At 52.3% G+C, this 17,500-nt stretch overlaps 2 protein-coding genes across 2 annotated transcripts in view; both read right to left on the minus strand.

Annotated features, from left to right (window-relative positions):
- Window positions 1–525, minus strand: part of LOC138372838 (golgin subfamily A member 6-like protein 7) — a 2,267-nt gene extending 1,742 nt beyond the window's left edge. Inside the window, exon 1 of the mRNA XM_069338502.1 lies at window positions 513–525. Within this exon, the coding sequence (XP_069194603.1) occupies window positions 513–525 (13 nt within the window). The remainder of the gene's footprint in view (window positions 1–512) is intronic.
- A 1,781-nt stretch (window positions 526–2,306) lies between these two features.
- Window positions 2,307–17,500, minus strand: part of LOC138349886 (ALK tyrosine kinase receptor-like) — a 165,951-nt gene continuing 150,757 nt past the window's right edge. The window contains exons 6-7 of the mRNA XM_069338877.1: window positions 3,632–3,722; window positions 2,307–2,657 (exon numbers count right to left, since the gene is read on the minus strand). Of these exons, the coding sequence (XP_069194978.1) occupies window positions 2,409–2,657; window positions 3,632–3,722 (340 nt within the window). The 3' untranslated portion in view covers window positions 2,307–2,408. The remainder of the gene's footprint in view (window positions 2,658–3,631; window positions 3,723–17,500) is intronic.

Consider the following 17,500-nt stretch of genomic DNA (forward strand, 5'->3'; position numbering starts at 1 on the left):
TACTGTCACCAGGGTGCCAGGTACTGTCACCAGGGTGCCAGATACTGTCACCAGGGTGCCAGGTACTGTCCCCAGGGTGCCAGGTACTCTTACCAGGGTGCCAGGTACAGTCACCAGGGTGCCAGGTACTGTCACCAGGGTGCCAGGTACTGTCACCAGGGTGCCAGGTACTCTCACCAGGGTGCCAGGTACTGTCCCCAGGGTGCCAGGTACTGTCACCAGGGTGCCAGGTACTGTCACCAGGGTGCCAGGTACTGTCCCCAGGGTGCCAGGTACTGTCACCAGGGTGCCAGGTACAGTCACCAGGGTGCCAGGTACAGTCACCAGGGTGCCAGGTACAGTCACCAGGGTGCCAGGTACTGTCCCAGGGTGCCAGGTACTGTCATACGCGCCTCGCCCACCGTCCGTACAAGGCAGTTGCAAGCCATTGCAACAAGTGACTAGCGATTGTATAGCGGGGCTCAGACGTTAGAGGTGGCTGTGACAGGAGCTACAGGAGCGAGTAGAGGCACCAGCCCACGCCATCTTGCCCCTCAATATCACAATAATATTGGGGACAATAATATTGTCCCCAACACTCAAACAGCCTCACCAAGGTAAGACAGTCCTGTTAGTGTTGATGCAATAGTCAGAGGGGAATATGATGTCGCACTGCAAAAAATGCAATCCGCTTTTTTTAAACCATGCAAAATGGGGGGTCTAAATATGTTGCCAGAGCCTCCCCCCCCCCCAGCAACCAGTGAGGCCTTCCTTCTCCCCCTTCCCACTTGGGCTGGATGGTAGAGCGACGGTCTCGCTACTTGCAGGTCTGTGTTCAATCCCCGACCGTCCAAGTGGTTGGGCACCATTCCTTACCCTCGTCCCATCCCAAACCCTTGTCCTCACCCCTTTCAAGTGCTATATAGTCGTAATGGCTTGGTGCTTTCTCTTGATAGGTACCTTCCTTCTGCCCCTCCCCAGCAAGCAGGGATACTTCCCCCCCCCCCCTCTAAACCTGCCTACACCGCGCATCTGGCACCTCGGAGACTGAAGGTCCAGGCAGGAAGGCTCATGATTTAAATATTTAAGTGTTGACAAACTGCTGGGAGCACGAACTGCTGTACTCACCTAGTTGTATTCACCTAGTTGAGCTTGCGGGGGTTGAGCTCTGCTCTTTCGACCCGCCTCTCAACTGTCAATCAATCAACACTTACTACTATTTTTTTTTCCAATGCACCTCCACCCCCAGGAAGCACCTCGTAACAGCTGTCTAACTACCAGGTAATACTTCTAGGTTACAAGGGCATCAGTGTGAAAAAATTCTGCCAATTTTGTTTCTGCCATCACCGGGTATCGAACCTGGAACCTAGGATAACGAGTCCAGAGCGCTGTTCACTCAGCTATCAGGGCCCTATAGAGGGGTCTACACACTATGTGTGTGTATGTGTGTGTGTGTGTATGTGTGTGTGTGTGTGTGTGTGTGTGTGTGTGTGTGTGTGTGTGTGTGTGTGTGTGTGTGTGTGTGTGTGTGTGTGTGTGTGTGTGTGTGTGTGTGTGTGTTTTCACGTATTTGTGTCTGGCAGGATTAGACCAGAGACAGGGAGGTGACAAGTGGAGTGCCGCAAGGGTCAGCCCTACGCGGCCCTCAAGTGTCCTTGTGTAAACCACGTAAACCAGACAGTAACTGTATGTATATATTTCCAACGATTTGCAATTGAAACAAATAACCAGATCACACGAGGATTGCAAGAGGTTACAAGAGGTTGTGCATGAGGCTCAGTGTTGGTCGTTCATATGGCCAATAGACTTCAACCCAAATAAATGCAAGGTAATGAAAATAAGGAAAGAAAGAAGATTCACTGAACAATATGAAAGGAAGAGAACTACATTAATAAGCAAGAGAGAAGGACTTGTGAGTTGACATACTCCCAAGTCCAGCAAACTGCCATTGAAGCTGCTACCCCCCCCCCCTGTTATCCAGGGCCTTATAAGAATAAATTACGGAATGTTTATTGGCCCATGTCGACCAACTGATATTAACAATATTTCAACATATTTTTGACGTTAAAACTATTTAACAAATTATTTTTACTGGCGTTAAATAACTATTATTAAATTAGCTAATCCATTAGCTAATTTATTACCTAATAAGTTCATTAGCAAATGAACAAACATTGGTCATAATTTTTTTTAGATAGGCCACATTACCGCAAAATGTTTAATCAACTTTAAATGATTTATTGTATATAATCAGTAAACATGGTTAGAGGTGTTTGGTGGTGGCGTCACCCTATAGAGGGTCACCACGACCTTCCTGCCTCGGGAAGGTCACCAACACACCACAGTAACTTATTGACCAGCCAGCAGGTATCCCTACACTCCTGAACACCGTCCAGGACCCCCCCAGTCAACTCTCAAGTGTCCAGCTCTCAGCTCTCAGAGTAACTCTGAAGGTGTTCCCAGCGGGAGCAGGTGGCACTCACCGGCTTGGGTCTCGCCTCCCTCAGGAAGCTCTTCAGGTCGCCCCCGGAGAGCAGCTCGAGGACGATGAAGCGAGGTAACTTGTCGAAGCACACGCCGATGAAGTGGACGATGTTAGGGTGCGCGAACTTGGACATGATGAGCGCCTCCATCAGGAAGTCCATCTCCGCCTGGTTGCTGGACATCTCCGGCAGTGTCTGCAACACAACACAAGAATAGTTTCAGAGAGGAGGATACAAAGTGGGGGGCAATGCATTGGGATTGAACTCGCGCCTGCACTCACAACCCACCCACTCACAACTCACCCACCCACAACTCACAACTCACTCACTCACAACCCACCCACTCACAACCCACCCACTCACAACTCACAACTCACCCACTCACAACTCACAACTCACCCACTCACAACTCACAACTCACCCAATCACAACTCACAACTCACCCACTCACAATTCACCCACTCACAACTCACAACCCACCCACTCACAACTCACAACCCACCCACTCACAACCCACCCACTCACAACTCACAACCCACCCACTCACAACTCACAACCCACCCACTCACAACCCACCCACTCACAACTCACAACCCACCCACTCACAACTCACAACCCACCCACTCACAACTCACAACCCACCCACTCACAACTCACAACCCACCCACTCACAACTCACAACCCACCCACTCACAACCCACCCACTCATAACTCACAACCCACCCACTCACAACTCACAACCCACCCACTCACAACTCACAACCCACCCACTCACAACTCACAACCCACCCACTCACAACTCACAACCCACCCACTCACAACTCACAACCCACCCACTCACAACTCACAACCCACCCACTCACAACTCACAACCCACCCACTCATAACTCACAACTCACAACCCACCCACTCACAACTCACCCACTCACAACCCACCTACTCACAACCCACCCACTCACAACCCACCCACTCACATCTCACCCACTCACAAGCCAGCCACTCAGACCAGGTGACAGAGCCACAGCGAGGACGCGCCCTCCGGGAGCCCCCACAGACCCAACAAGGCCAACAGAAGTGATGACACTGTAGTTTAAGATCCGCTGCCTGGAACAAGAGGTTCCAGGGAGCACGGTCTATGGTGAGCCCCGTAGCAGTGATGAGACACTTACCTTGACAGCAACGGGCATCTCCACAGAGTCGCCGGCGTAGTTCTTGAGGTAGCCCTGGTACACCTCCCCGAAGGCTCCCTGTCCCAGCGCTCTGTGGGGCACACACATAACACATGGTTGATATACAGGTAACCAAGGGAGAGCTCCGTCCACAGGTACACACACCTCACAGAGATGGTCTCTCTCTCTCTCTCTCTCTCTCTCTCTCTCTCTCTCTCTCTCTCTCTCTCTCTCTCTCTCTCTCTCTCTCTCTCTCTCTCTCTCTCTCTCTCTCTCTCTCTCTCTCGTGTGATCATGTATTGGGGTGGTGATGGGGGCTCTTGGTGTCGTATGGTAGGGGTGCAGGGTGATTGTTATCCTGCAGATGGTGATTGTGGTGGGAGGATACCTGTGGTGGTGATTGTGGTGATGGACATTTCTCCACGATGCTCTCACATTTTCCCCCTCACAGTGTTGCGCCAGTCGAACTATTTCCCCATGCACGTGGGTATCCAAGCCTGAGTGGGTACATACTGGGCATGTACCCATTCACGTACCCAAGCCTGAATGGGGTACATGCCCAGTTCCCCCGTTCTCTAAATGTGCCTTTTTAACAAATTAAGTGGTTCATGGATGGTCGATTTATTTTGAATGTGGTAGCGATGGTATAGGTGAGACTGGAGGCTCCTGAACCAGTACTGGAGGCTCCTGAACCAGTACTGGAGGCTACTGAACCAGTACTGGAGGCTTCTGAACCAGTACTGTAGGCTACTGAACCAGTACTGTAGGCTACTGAACCAGTACTGGAGGCTACTGAACCAGTACTGGAGGCTCCTGAACCAGTACTGTAGGCTACTGAACCAGTACTGGAGGCTCCTGAACCAGTACTGGAGGCTCCTGAACCAGTACTGGAGGCTCCTGAACCAGTACTGGAGGCTACTGAACCAGTACTGTAGGCTACTGAACCAGTACTGGAGGCTACTGAACCAGTACTGTAGGCTACTGAACCAGTACTGGAGGCTCCTGAACCAGTACTGTAGGCTACTGAACCAGTACTGTAGGCTACTGAACCAGTACTGGAGGCTACTGAACCAGTACTGGAGGCTCCTGAACCAGTACTGTAGGCTACTGAACCAGTACTGGAGGCTCCTGAACCAGTACTGGAGGCTCCTGAACCAGTACTGGAGGCTCCTGAACCAGTACTGGAGGCTACTGAACCAGTACTGTAGGCTACTGAACCAGTACTGGAGGCTCCTGAACCAGTACTGTAGGCTACTGAACCAGTACTGTAGGCTACTGAACCAGTACTGGAGGCTACTGAACCAGTACTGGAGGCTCCTGAACCAGTACTGTAGGCTACTGAACCAGTACTGGAGGCTCCTGAACCAGTACTGGAGGCTCCTGAACCAGTACTGGAGGCTACTGAACCAGTACTGGAGGCTACTGAACCAGTACTGGAGGCTCCTGAACCAGTACTGGAGGCTACTGAACCAGTACTGGAGGCTACTGAACCAGTACTGGAGGCTCCTGAACCAGTACTGGAGGCTACTGAACCAGTACTGGAGGCTACTGAACCAGTACTGGAGGCTCCTGAACCAGTACTGGAGGCTCCTGAACCAGTACTGGAGGCTCCTGAACCAGTACTGGAGGCTCCTGAACCAGTACCGGAGGCTACTGAACCAGTACTGGAGGCTACTGAACCAGTACTGGAGGCTACTGAACCAGTACTGGAAGCTCCTGAACCAGTACTGGAGGCTACTGAACCAGTACTGGAGGCTACTGAACCAGTACTGGAGGCTCCTGAACCAGTACTGGAGGCTACTGAACCAGTACTGGAGGCTACTGAACCAGTACTGGAGGCTCCTGAACCAGTACTGGAGGCTACTGAACCAGTACTGGAGGCTACTGAACCAGTACTGGAGGCTCCTGAACCAGTACTGGAGGCTACTGAACCAGTACTGTAGGCTACTGAACCAGTACTTGAGGCTCCTGAACCAGTACTGGAGGCTCCTGAACCAGTACTGTAGGCTACTGAACCAGTACTTGAGGCTCCTGAACCAGTACTGGAGGCTACTGAACCAGTACTGGAGGCTCCTGAACCAGTACTGGAGGCTACTGAACCAGTACTGGAGGCTACTGAACCAGTACTGGTGGCTACTGAACCAGTACTGGAGGCTCCTGAAGCAGTACTGGAGGCTTCTGAACCAGTACTGGATGCTACTGAACCAGTACTGGAGGCTACTGAACCAGTACTTGAGGCTCCTGAACCAGTACTGGAGGCTACTAAACCAGTACTGTAGGCTACTGAACCAGTACTTGAGGCTCCTGAACCAGTACTGGAGGCTACTGAACCAGTACTGGAGGCTCCTGAACCAGTACTGGAGGCTCCTGAACCAGTACTGGATGCTACTGAACCAGTACTTTAGGCTACTGATCCAGTACTGGAGGCCCCTGAATCATTACTGGAGGCTACTGAACCAGTACTGGATGCTACTGAACCAGTACTGGAGGCTACTGAACCAGTACTGGAGGCTACTGAACCAGTACTGGAGGCTACTGAACCAGAACTGGAGGCTCCTGAACCAGTACTGGAGGCTACTGAACCAGTACTGGAGGCCCCTGAACCAGTACTGGAGGCTACTGAACCAGTACTGTAGGATACTGAACCAGTACTGTAGGATACTGAACCAGTACTGGAGGCTCCTGAACCAGTACTGGAGGCTACTGAACCAGTACTGGAGGCTACTGAACCAGTACTGGAGGCTACTGAACCAGTACTGGAGGCTACTGAACCAGTACTGGAGGCTACTGAACCAGTACTGGAGGCTACTGAACCAGTACTGGAGGCTACTGAACCAGTACTGGAGGCTACTGAACCAGTACTGGAGGCTACTGAACCAGTACTGGAGGCAATGGACGAGGAGAAGGAAGAGGAGGAGGAGGAAGAGGAGAGTACTGGAGGAGAGGGATTAGAAGAAGGAGGACAAATACTCAGACGGTAAACTCTTTGACAAGAAATATAAAGCAACCCAAGGGTGAACCAGGTAGACTAGACTACCTGCTCAGGTAGTCTACACTCTACGCTGAGGCCAGATCGACTCCCTCGGTCCCGAACACCAGCCCCCAGTAATACATCCAGGTGTACACAGGTGTACACAGGTGTACACAGGTGTACACAGGTATACACAGGTATACACAGGTGTACACAGGTGTACACAGGTATACACATCAATACAAACATATATATACAGAGATATAGAGAGTTATGTTCAGAAACAGATTCAGACTGATATAGACAGACATATATTGGCATATATATATATGAGAGATGTAGATAGAACCAGGGATATATATATATATATATATATATATATATATATATACATATATATATATATATATATATATATATATATATATATATATATATATATTGTGACGATAATCTCCTTCAAGAGATTGAGCCTGCTCTTCCCTCCAAAATTACGTCTTCACAACTATATAAAAGACTATGGAAGAAATGTCCAACAACGACAACAAACACCAGCAAGGCTTGCCAGGGTGAGCAGAAACGTATGCAACCAGCCACCTGTTCGAACTCCAACCACCAAACTACCCATTGATCGCTACGACTCCGCTGATTGGTCGCCGGTCTGGCTGCACCTGCCTCGCCCCCCCCCATACTACCCGATGTCTGGGGTCGCCCCAACATCAGTCTTCAGAATGTTCCGTGCTTTCGTAGCCAGCACACCTCCCAGCTAGACTCTAGAGTGTACTGAGAGAGGTGGTGGCTTTAAGCCAATATTCCAGCACCTCCCACTTACTGTTGTATTGCACTTCTTGTTATTTTGCCTTAACGTAACTTTTCATTTTGTCATTTAAGTATTCTTATTATTTTGATTCATTGATTTTATTATAAGAATTTGTTTGTGCATTATTTTCATGTTTTGATTTATTTAACGTAATTAAAATTTCATTGTTAAAGTTTACTTGTGTTTGGTGTGTCTTCTCCTTACCTTACCACAGACGAAGTTCCAGTTTTTCTATTTTTTTTTATAACTATGTGACGAGGCCATACCCCTAGCCTTAAACAGCCGAACACCAACGCGTTACCGTCACAAGTTTTATGGGGGCCTGTCCTAGGAGCTTCACTCAGGTACTGGTGCCATGTGGTAATTTATGGTAAGCGTATTTAACTTTGTTAACGTAGCTTTACTATTTTTCATTCAATTTCATTTTTTATAAGGTGCGGTGTATTGTGCATTACGAGAGTAACATATAGTGAAGGTGAGACAACTTTGGATTACGTGGTGACTGTAGGCCGCAGTCATACTCTTAATTGGTCATCTCTCCCTCCTTGTTATTACTCGTATTTACCATCTATGTCCCTTGAATATTTCTCATTCTGACAGATCATCATATTGGTACCCTGGTACTGTGGTCTGCCCCGGGTCAAGAGTACCCAATCTTCTGCAATCTGACTGTAGGAGGACAAAGAGGGCCATAGTTCCTCTAGCTCGAACTTTAGTTGCTGAATTGGGACCTCAGCAGCAGTTCTCGTCACCAGTTGACACCTCGCACCCCTACACGTCAGTCAGAGATGATGATACATACAACGGTAGGGAATTAGCTTATTTTTTCAGAGCACAAAAGTTCGCTAATTCTGTAAGTATCATATTAAATTCAGTGGGAAAAACTTGCTTTATGTCCTTTAGAGACTTGGCAAGGTATGCCTACATCCTTGGACTACCAATTTTACTTTTGAAGCATTTAACTGTTTCATTTGTTTTCGAAACTTTGTTTCATTTGTTAGTAGGATTTTCTTGCCCTTATTCTCTTACATGAGTACCGGGTACAAGATTTCCTGCGCCCTTGATTTCATTTAATCATTTAATATCTTTCATTTAACGTTAATTGTTAAAGATCACACAGGATAGGTACCAGTTGCCACGTTGTCCTGTTTCTGACATTTCATTATTGAACATTCGTGTACCTTTATTTGCTAATTTCACCATGTTTCGTCTCCAAACTTTCCGTGCAAATCCAGCAGGTGAAATAGGGACTTTGAGTCGTGCCAAGAGGACTGAACTACAAACTCTTGCACATGAGTATCAACTAGAAGTTCCCTACCAAGCCAACAAAAATGACCTACACAACCTGTTGCTGGATTACTATTTAGAGCAAGGTAAGATAGACTCTGAAACTCATGAAACTTACTATATTGCAGAGAAAACTGACTTGGCAACGATGAAACTTAAACTAGAGCTGGCCAAGATTGAACGTGAGCAGCAAAGAGAAGCAGCTGCCATACGAAGGGAAGAACACGAACGCGAAGCTGCTTTGAGGAGAGAAGAACACGAACGTGAGGTCGCCTTGCTCCATGAACGTGAGAGAGTACAGCTTGAAACAAAACAACGCGAGTTGGAAATACAACGCGAACATGACAAGCAACAAGCAACTCTGGCTCTAGAGTGTCGTCAACGTGAAATCGCCTTGGAAACTTCACACTTCACTCAACGCCAGCAAGCTACTGCAAATCTTCCCGTCAGTTTTAATATATCACATGCAAGTAAGTTAATGCCATCCTTTGTAGAAGCAGAAGTTGATGTGTTCTTTACCACCTTTGAAACCCTTGCTAATCAACTCAGTTGGCCTGTCGACCAATGGGCAACACTTCTCAGAGTCCATCTTACAGGTAGAGCTGCAGTCACACTCAGTACTTTGGCGTCTGAGAATGACTACTACACTCTGAAACAAGCAGTGTTAGACGCCTACCTACTTTCCACCGAAAGTTATAGAAGGAAATTCCGTGACCACCTGAAGGCAAGTACCACTACCTTCCTCGAGTTTGCTAACACGAAACGGAGGTATTTCATGAAATGGCTGGAAGCAGCACATGTCTCTACTTTTACAGAACTCGTGAACCTGATGCTTGTTGAAGAATTCTTGAGACGTGTGCCGCCTCCTGTCCGCCTCTACTTAGCAGATAAAGAAGAAACCGACTACCTGAAGTGTGCTAAGTCGGCTGACACTTACAGCCTCATCCACCGGCTGACACCTGAACCATCCTCCAGTAAGAAGTCGTGGTACAGTTACGAGAAGGTGAGCCCCGATCAAGCTGGTTCACAACTGTACTGCAAGTATTGTAGACTCTATGGACATACCATAGACAAGTGTGGTAAGTCTCAATACAAGGGATCCACTGACCAACAACGACCCAAACCAACTCCTCCTAAGTCCGGTAAGCCTGTGATGAATGTTGGTGTTGATGTTAATGATCTTTCTCTTTTCAGTAACCACCTGTACACTGGAACTGTCTCTGCCAACGGTTCAAATCCGGAGGGACGTTTCAAATTGAAGATCTTGAGGGACACAGCGGCTCTACAATCGATCATCTTGAAGTCGGCTGTGCCCAACATAGTCTACACCGGGGAAACGGTCTTCATCACTGACCTCACTGCTACTACTCCATACCCTCTCGCCAGAGTCCACCTGGATTGTCCCTACGTGAACGGGGAAGTCCAAGTCGCCGTCAGGGAAAAGCCTTTTCCCATGCCTGGAGTGCAACTTCTCCTAGGCAACGACTTGGCAGAAGACCTGCAACCAACCAACCTGATCGTCATGGACAAACCCCAGGTGTGTAACTCTGTGCCAAGTAACCCTATTCTCGAGTATGTTCCAGCAGAGGTTCAAGAGAGTGATGAAGTTTCTCCTCCGGTTCTCGTGACCACCCGTGCACAAGCCGCACGTCCACAGCCAGCTGACTCTACTGCTACCGCTGTCCCTCAAGACCCTCAGAAACTACCCCCGCATCTGACCAAGTTGGAGTTCCGTAAGTTGCAGAGGGAAGATCTTACTTTAACACCATTGTTTTTCCAGGCTGAGACTCAACCCGACAGTATTCCTGGGTTCTTCCTAGAGAACGACTTGCTCTACCGCCGATATAGACCCAGTAAACTGAAGGAGGAGGACGATTGGGCCAACACCGAACAACTTGTGATTCCCACCAGCCTGCGGCCCACTATTCTACACCTGGCCCATGGAGCATTCTCCCACTACGGCTTCAACAAGACTTACCATGGGATTCGCCAAGACTACTACTGGCCAGGTATGGTAAATAACGTCAAACAGTACGTAAAACAGTGTCATACATGTCAGATGGCAGGCAAACCGAACGTCTCCATTCCCAGAGCACCACTGATTCCCATACAGGTGCCTGCGGAACCTTTCCACAGACTCATAATAGACTGTGTTGGTCCTTTACCTCGGACCAGTTCAGGTAACGCCTACATCCTAACCATCCTGTGTCCTACCACCAGATTTCCCATAGCAGTTCCAGTGAAGAACATCACGGCTGCTACGGTTATCAAACATCTATTGAAGATCTTCACTCAATACGGATTTCCCAGGGAGATTCAAAGTGACTGTGGCACCAACTTCACCAGTGATCTCTTCAAAAGGACACTGGAGGAGTTCAACATCAAACAGGTATTGTCCAGCCCCTATCATCCTGCTTCACAGGGTTCTCTTGAACGTAGTCATCAGACCATCAAAGCACTCTTGAAAAAGTTTTGTAGTGAAACCTCAAAGGATTGGGATAAGCAGATTGACCTAATAATGTGTATTTTCAGAAGTCTCCCCAATGAGTCCCTAGGAGTATCTCCTTATGAGATGCTCTACGGCCGTAAGTGCCGTACTCCCCTTAAGGCTTTCAAAGACTCTCTCAGAGATGCCACCTTCAGTGAGCATCAGAATGTGCCCCAGTTTCTTCAAAACCTTCAGCACATTCTAGAGAGAGTCCACCGCTTTGCCCATGATAATCTATTGAAAGCCCAGGTGAGAATGAAGACTCATTACGACCAGACCAGCAAAGTAAGAAAATTCAAGCCGGGAGACTTCGTCCTTGCTTATTTCCCTATCCCAGGTTCACCTTTACAAAACAGATTTTCAGGACCCTACTGCGTCAAAGAGTGCAGAAACAACAACACATACGTCATAGAGACTCCAGATAGGCGGCGGAAGACCCAGCTGTGCCACGTCAACCTCCTGAAGCAATATAATGGTACTCCTCCCACTGTCTTGATTAATTGTTCTACCTTCACAGAACCCTACATCCACAGTGAGACCATCCCGGCTTCTTCTCCCGAAAGCACTGACAAGGAGTCGGCGCTTTCTAATTCCAAAATCCTTAATGATCTTCCCAAATGCTTTCAGGATAATACTCGTGCTCCTATGCCCTCTTCTAATTCCACTCTCACCTCGTCAGATAAGCCCTACATCCTCCATGTCGACGCCAATGGTACCGACAATGGTGGTGTCGTGATGCAGCAACGAGGCGAGAAGAATTCACCTGTCAGCGACTACTGCTACAAGGAACGACGGAACAATTGGCAAGGAGCTACTCTTCCTCATCCTGAAGCTTCAGCACTTCACTCCACACCTGAAAAGTGCTCGGTCCACCATCAATACGGACCACACCACCCTACACCTCCTGCAGCACGCCCACTTCTCATCTCAACGTCTTCTACTATGGGCTTGCTAACTGCAGAAATTCAACCTGGAGACACGCTATACCAAGAGTCTGACAACATCATAGCCGATGCCCTCTCCAGAGTTTATGAAGTAGAAGCGACTCCATCCATTACTCCACCACATAACGACGTACTTCTTCCAGAACCGCAGGCTTCGGGGGAGAGTTGTGACGATAATCTCCTTCAAGAGATTGAGCCTGCTCTTCCCTCCAAAATTACGTCTTCACAACTATATAAAAGACTATGGAAGAAATGTCCAACAACGACAACAAACACCAGCAAGGCTTGCCAGGGTGAGCAGAAACGTATGCAACCAGCCACCTGTTCGAACTCCAACCACCAAACTACCCATTGATCGCTACGACTCCGCTGATTGGTCGCCGGTCTGGCTGCACCTGCCTCGCCCCCCCCCATACTACCCGATGTCTGGGGTCGCCCCAACATCAGTCTTCAGAATGTTCCGTGCTTTCGTAGCCAGCACACCTCCCAGCTAGACTCTAGAGTGTACTGAGAGAGGTGGTGGCTTTAAGCCAATATTCCAGCACCTCCCACTTACTGTTGTATTGCACTTCTTGTTATTTTGCCTTAACGTAACTTTTCATTTTGTCATTTAAGTATTCTTATTATTTTGATTCATTGATTTTATTATAAGAATTTGTTTGTGCATTATTTTCATGTTTTGATTTATTTAACGTAATTAAAATTTCATTGTTAAAGTTTACTTGTGTTTGGTGTGTCTTCTCCTTACCTTACCACAGACGAAGTTCCAGTTTTTCTATTTTTTTTTATAACTATGTGACGAGGCCATACCCCTAGCCTTAAACAGCCGAACACCAACGCGTTACCGTCACAATATATATATATAATATTTAGAGAGAGAGAGAGAGAGAGAGAGAGAGAGAGAGAGAGAGAGAGAGAGAGAGAGAGCCAGGAGATAAAGAGTGAGAGGTACACAGGTGGGGCAGCTTGGGGATAAGGGTGTAAGTGTGAGGGAGCAAAGTAATGAGTGTGTCAAGTGTAGTGTGGCCCAGGATGGTGTATTGATCACACTGACTCATACCACTGGCTGTCTTTACTCTCACTCTCTCTCACTCTTTCACTCTCACTCTCTCTCACTCTCTCTCACTCTTTCACTCTCTCATTCTCACACTCTTTCACACTCACGTTCACACACACTCTCTCTCTCGCACACACACTATTTCCAATGGAATTAGCAAGGCTTAGACCTACAACAGTTCTCAGACCTACAACAGTTCTCAGACCTACAACAGTTCTCAGACCTACAACAGTTGTCAGATCTTCCTCCTGACAACTATTACTTCACACTCTGCCAGCTGCCTCCTGAGGCTACTCCGCTCAACACATCCCTAGAGAGTCATGGAAAGCTGGCTGGCTGGGGGTGTGGGAAACTGGCTAGCTGGCGTGGGAACCTGGCTGGCTGGCATGGGAACCTGGCTAGCTGGCGTGGGAACCTGGCTGGCTGGCGTGGGAAACTGGCTAGCTGGCGTGGGAACCTGGCTAGCTGGCGTGGGAACCTGGCTGGCTTGCGTGGGAACCTGGCTGGCTGGCGTGGGAACCTGGCTGGCTGGCGTGGGAACCTGGCTAGCTGGCGTGGGAACCTGGTTGGGGGCGTGGGAACCTGGCTGGCTGGCGTGGGAACCTGGCTGGCTGGACTGGGAACCTGGCTGGCTGGCGTGGGAACCTGGCTGGGGGCGTGGGAACCTGGCTGGCTGGCGTGGGAACCTGGCTGGCTGGACTGGGAACCTGGCTGGCTGGCGTGGGAACCTGGCTGGGGGCGTGGGAACCTGGCTGGCTGGCGTGGGAACCTGGTTGGCTGGCGTGGGAACCTGGCTGGGGGCGTGGGAACCTGGCTGGCTGGCGTGGGAACCTGGCTGGCTGGACTGGGAACCTGGCTGGCTGGCGTGGGAGCCAGGCTGGCTGGCGTGGGAACCTGGCTGGCTGGCGTGGAACCCTGGCTGGCTGGCGTGGGAACCTGGCTGGCTGGCGTGGGAACCTGGCTGGCTGGACTGGGAACCTGGCTGGCTGGCGTGGGAACCTGGCTGGCTGGCGTGGAAGCCTGGCTGGCTGGCGTGGGAACCTGACTGGCTGGACTGGGAACCTGGCTGGCTGGCGTGGGAACCTGGCTGGGGGCGTGGGAACCTGGCTGGCTGGCGTGGGAACCTGACTAGCTGGCGTGGGAACCTGACTGGCTGGCGTGGGAACCTGGCTGGCTGGCGTGGGAACCTGGCTGGCTGGCGTGGGAACCTGGCTGGCTGGCGTGGGAACCTGGCTGGCTGGCGTTGGAGCCTGGCTGGCTGGCGTGGGAACCTGGCTGGCTGGCGTGGGAGCCTGGCTGGCTGGCGTGGGAACCTGGCTGGCTGGCGTGGAAGCCTGGCTGGCTGGCGTGGGAACCTGGCTGGCTGGCGTGGGAACCTGACTGGCTGGCGTGGGAACCTGGCTGGCTGGCGTGGGAACCTGGCTGGCTGGCGTGGGAACCTGGCTGGCTGGCGTGGAAGCCTGGCTGGCTGGCGTGGGAACCTGACTGGCTGGCGTGGGAACCTGGCTGGCTGGCGTGGGAACCTGGCTGGCTGGCGTGGGAACCTGGCTGGCTGGCGTTGGAACCTGGCTGGCTGGCGTGGGAACCTGGCTAGCTGGCGTGGGAACCTGGCTGGGGGGCGTGGGAACCTGGCTGGCTAGCGTGGGAACCTGGCTAGCTGGCGTGGGAACCTGGCTGGGGGGCGTATGAACCTGGCTGGGGGGCGTATGAACCTGGCTGGGGGGCGTGGGAACCTGGCTGGGGGGCGTATGAACCTGGCTGGGGGGCGTATGAACCTGGCTGGGGGGCGTGGGAACCTGGCTAGCTGGCATGGGAACCTGGCTAGCTGGCATGGGAACCTGGCTAGCTGGCGTGGGAACCTGGCTGGCTGGCGTGGGAACCTGGCTGGTTGGCGTGGGAACCTGGCTGGGGGCGTGGGAACTTGGCTGGCTGGCGTGGGAACCTGGCTGGTTGGCGTGGGAACCTGGCTGGGGGCGTGGGAACTTGGCTAGCTGGCGTGGGAACCTGGCTAGCTGGCGTGGGAACCTGGCTGGCTGGCGTGGGAACCTGGCTGGCTGGCGTGGGAACCTGGCTGGCTGGCGTGGGAACCTGGCTGGCTGGCGTGGAAACCTGACTGGTTGGCGTGGAAACCTGACTGGCTGGCGTGGGAACCTGGCTGGGGGGCGTGGGAACCTGGCTAGCTGGCGTGGGAACCTGGCTAGCTGGCGTGGGAACCTGGCTGGCTGGCGTGGGAACCTGGCTGGCTGGCGTGGGAACCTGGCTGGCTGGCGTGGGAACCTGGCTAGCTGGCGTGGGAACCTGGCTGGCTGGCGTGGGAATCTGGCTGGGGGCGTGGAAACCTGGCTGGGGGCGTGGGAACCTGGCTAGCTGGCGTGGGAACCTGGCTGGCTGGCGTGGGAACCTGGCTGGCTGGCGTGGGAATCTGGCTGGGGGCGTGGAAACCTGGCTGGGGGCGTGGGAACCTGGCTAGCTGGCGTGGGAACCTGGCTGGGGGCGTGGGAACCTGGCTAGCTGGCGTGGGAACCTGGCTAGGGGCGTGGGAACCTGGCTAGCTGGCGTGGGAACCTGGCTGGGGGTGTGGGAACCTGAGTGGCTGGCGTGGAAACCTGGCTGACTGGCGTGGGAACCTGACAGGTTGGCGTGGGAACCTGGCTGGGGGCGTGGGAACCTGGCTAGCTGGCGTGGGAACCTGGCTAGCTGGCGTGGGAACCTGGCTGGGGGTGTGGGAACCTGACTGGGGGCGTGGGAATCTGTCTGGGGGCGTGGGAACCTGGCTGGGGGGTGTGGGAACCTGACTGGGGGCGTGGGAATTTGTCTGGGGGCGTGGGAACCTGGCTGGGGGGTGTGGGAACCTGACTGGGGGCGTGGGAATCTGTCTGGGGGCGTGGGAACCTGGCTGGGGGGTGTGGGAACCTGACTGGGGGCGTGGGAATCTGTCTGGGGGTGTGGGAACCTGACTGGGGGCGTGGGAATCTGTCTGGGGGCGTGGGAACCTGGCTGGGGGGTGTGGGAACCTGACTGGGGGCGTGGGAACCTGGCTGGGGGGTGTGGGAACCTGGCTGGGGGGTGTGGGAACCTGACTGGGGGCGTGGGAATCTGTCTGGGGGCGTGGGAACCTGGATGGAGGCGTGGGAACCTGGATGGGGGCGTGGGAATCTGTCTGGGGGCGTGGGAACCTGGATGGAGGCGTGGGAACCTGGATGGGGGCGTGGGAACCTGGCTGGGGGTGTGGGAACCTGGCTCAGATGCGTGGGAACCTGGATGGAGGCGTGGGAACCTGGATGGGGGCGTGGGAACCTGGATGGAGGCGTGGGAACCTGGCTGGGGGAGTGCGAACCTGAGGCCAGATTCACAAAGCAGTTACGCAAGCTCTTACGAACCTGTATATCTTTTCTCAATCTTTGGCGGCTTTGTTTCCAACTTTTAAACAGTTAATGAGCTCCGAAGCACCTGGAGGCTGTTTATAACAATATCAACAGTTGATTGGCAAGTTTTCATACTTGTAAATGGTTTAATAAATGTCACCAAAGCCGTCAAAGTTTGAGGAATTATATGCACGTTCGTAAATACTTGCGTAACTGTTTCGTGAATCTCGCCCCTGGCTAGGGGGCATGGAAATCTAGCTGGGGGCGTAGGAACCTGGCTGGGGGGCGTAGGAACCTGGCTGGGGGGCGTAGGAACCTGGCTGGGGGGCGTAGTAAATTGGTTGGGGGCGTGGGAAACTGGCTGGGGGGCGTGTGAACCTGGCTGGGGGCGTGGGAACCTGGATGGGGGGCGTGGGAAACTGGCTGGGGGCGTGGGAAACTGGCTGGGGGCGTGGGAAACTGGCTGGGAGCGTGGGAACCTGGCTAAGGTCGTGGGAATCTGGCTGGTGAGCGTGGGAACCTGGTTTGCGGGCGTAGGAACGTGGCTGGAGGGCGTGGGATCCCGGCTGGGGGTGTGGGAACCTGGCTGGAGGGCGTGGGAACCTGGCTGGAGGGCGTGGGAACCTGGCTGGGCGGATGAGAACTTGGCTAAGAGGCGTGGGAACTTGGCTGGAGGGTCGTGGGAACCTGACTGTGGGCGTGGGAACCCTGCATGGGGGCGTGGGAACGTGGCTGGGGAACGTGGGAACCTGACTCAGGGGTGTGGGAACCTGACTGTGGGCGTGGGAATTTGGCTGGGGGCGTGAGAACCTGGCTGAAGGGTGTGGGAACCTGACTGTGGGCGTGGAAATTTGGCTGGGGGCGCGGTAACCTGGCTCGGAAGCGTGAAAATCTGGTTGGGGGCGTGGGAACCTGGCTGAGAAGCGTGGGAACCTGG

This window comes from Procambarus clarkii, chromosome 40 (assembly GCF_040958095.1).
Source record: "Procambarus clarkii isolate CNS0578487 chromosome 40, FALCON_Pclarkii_2.0, whole genome shotgun sequence".
NCBI classification, from domain to species: Eukaryota; Metazoa; Arthropoda; class Malacostraca; order Decapoda; family Cambaridae; genus Procambarus; species Procambarus clarkii.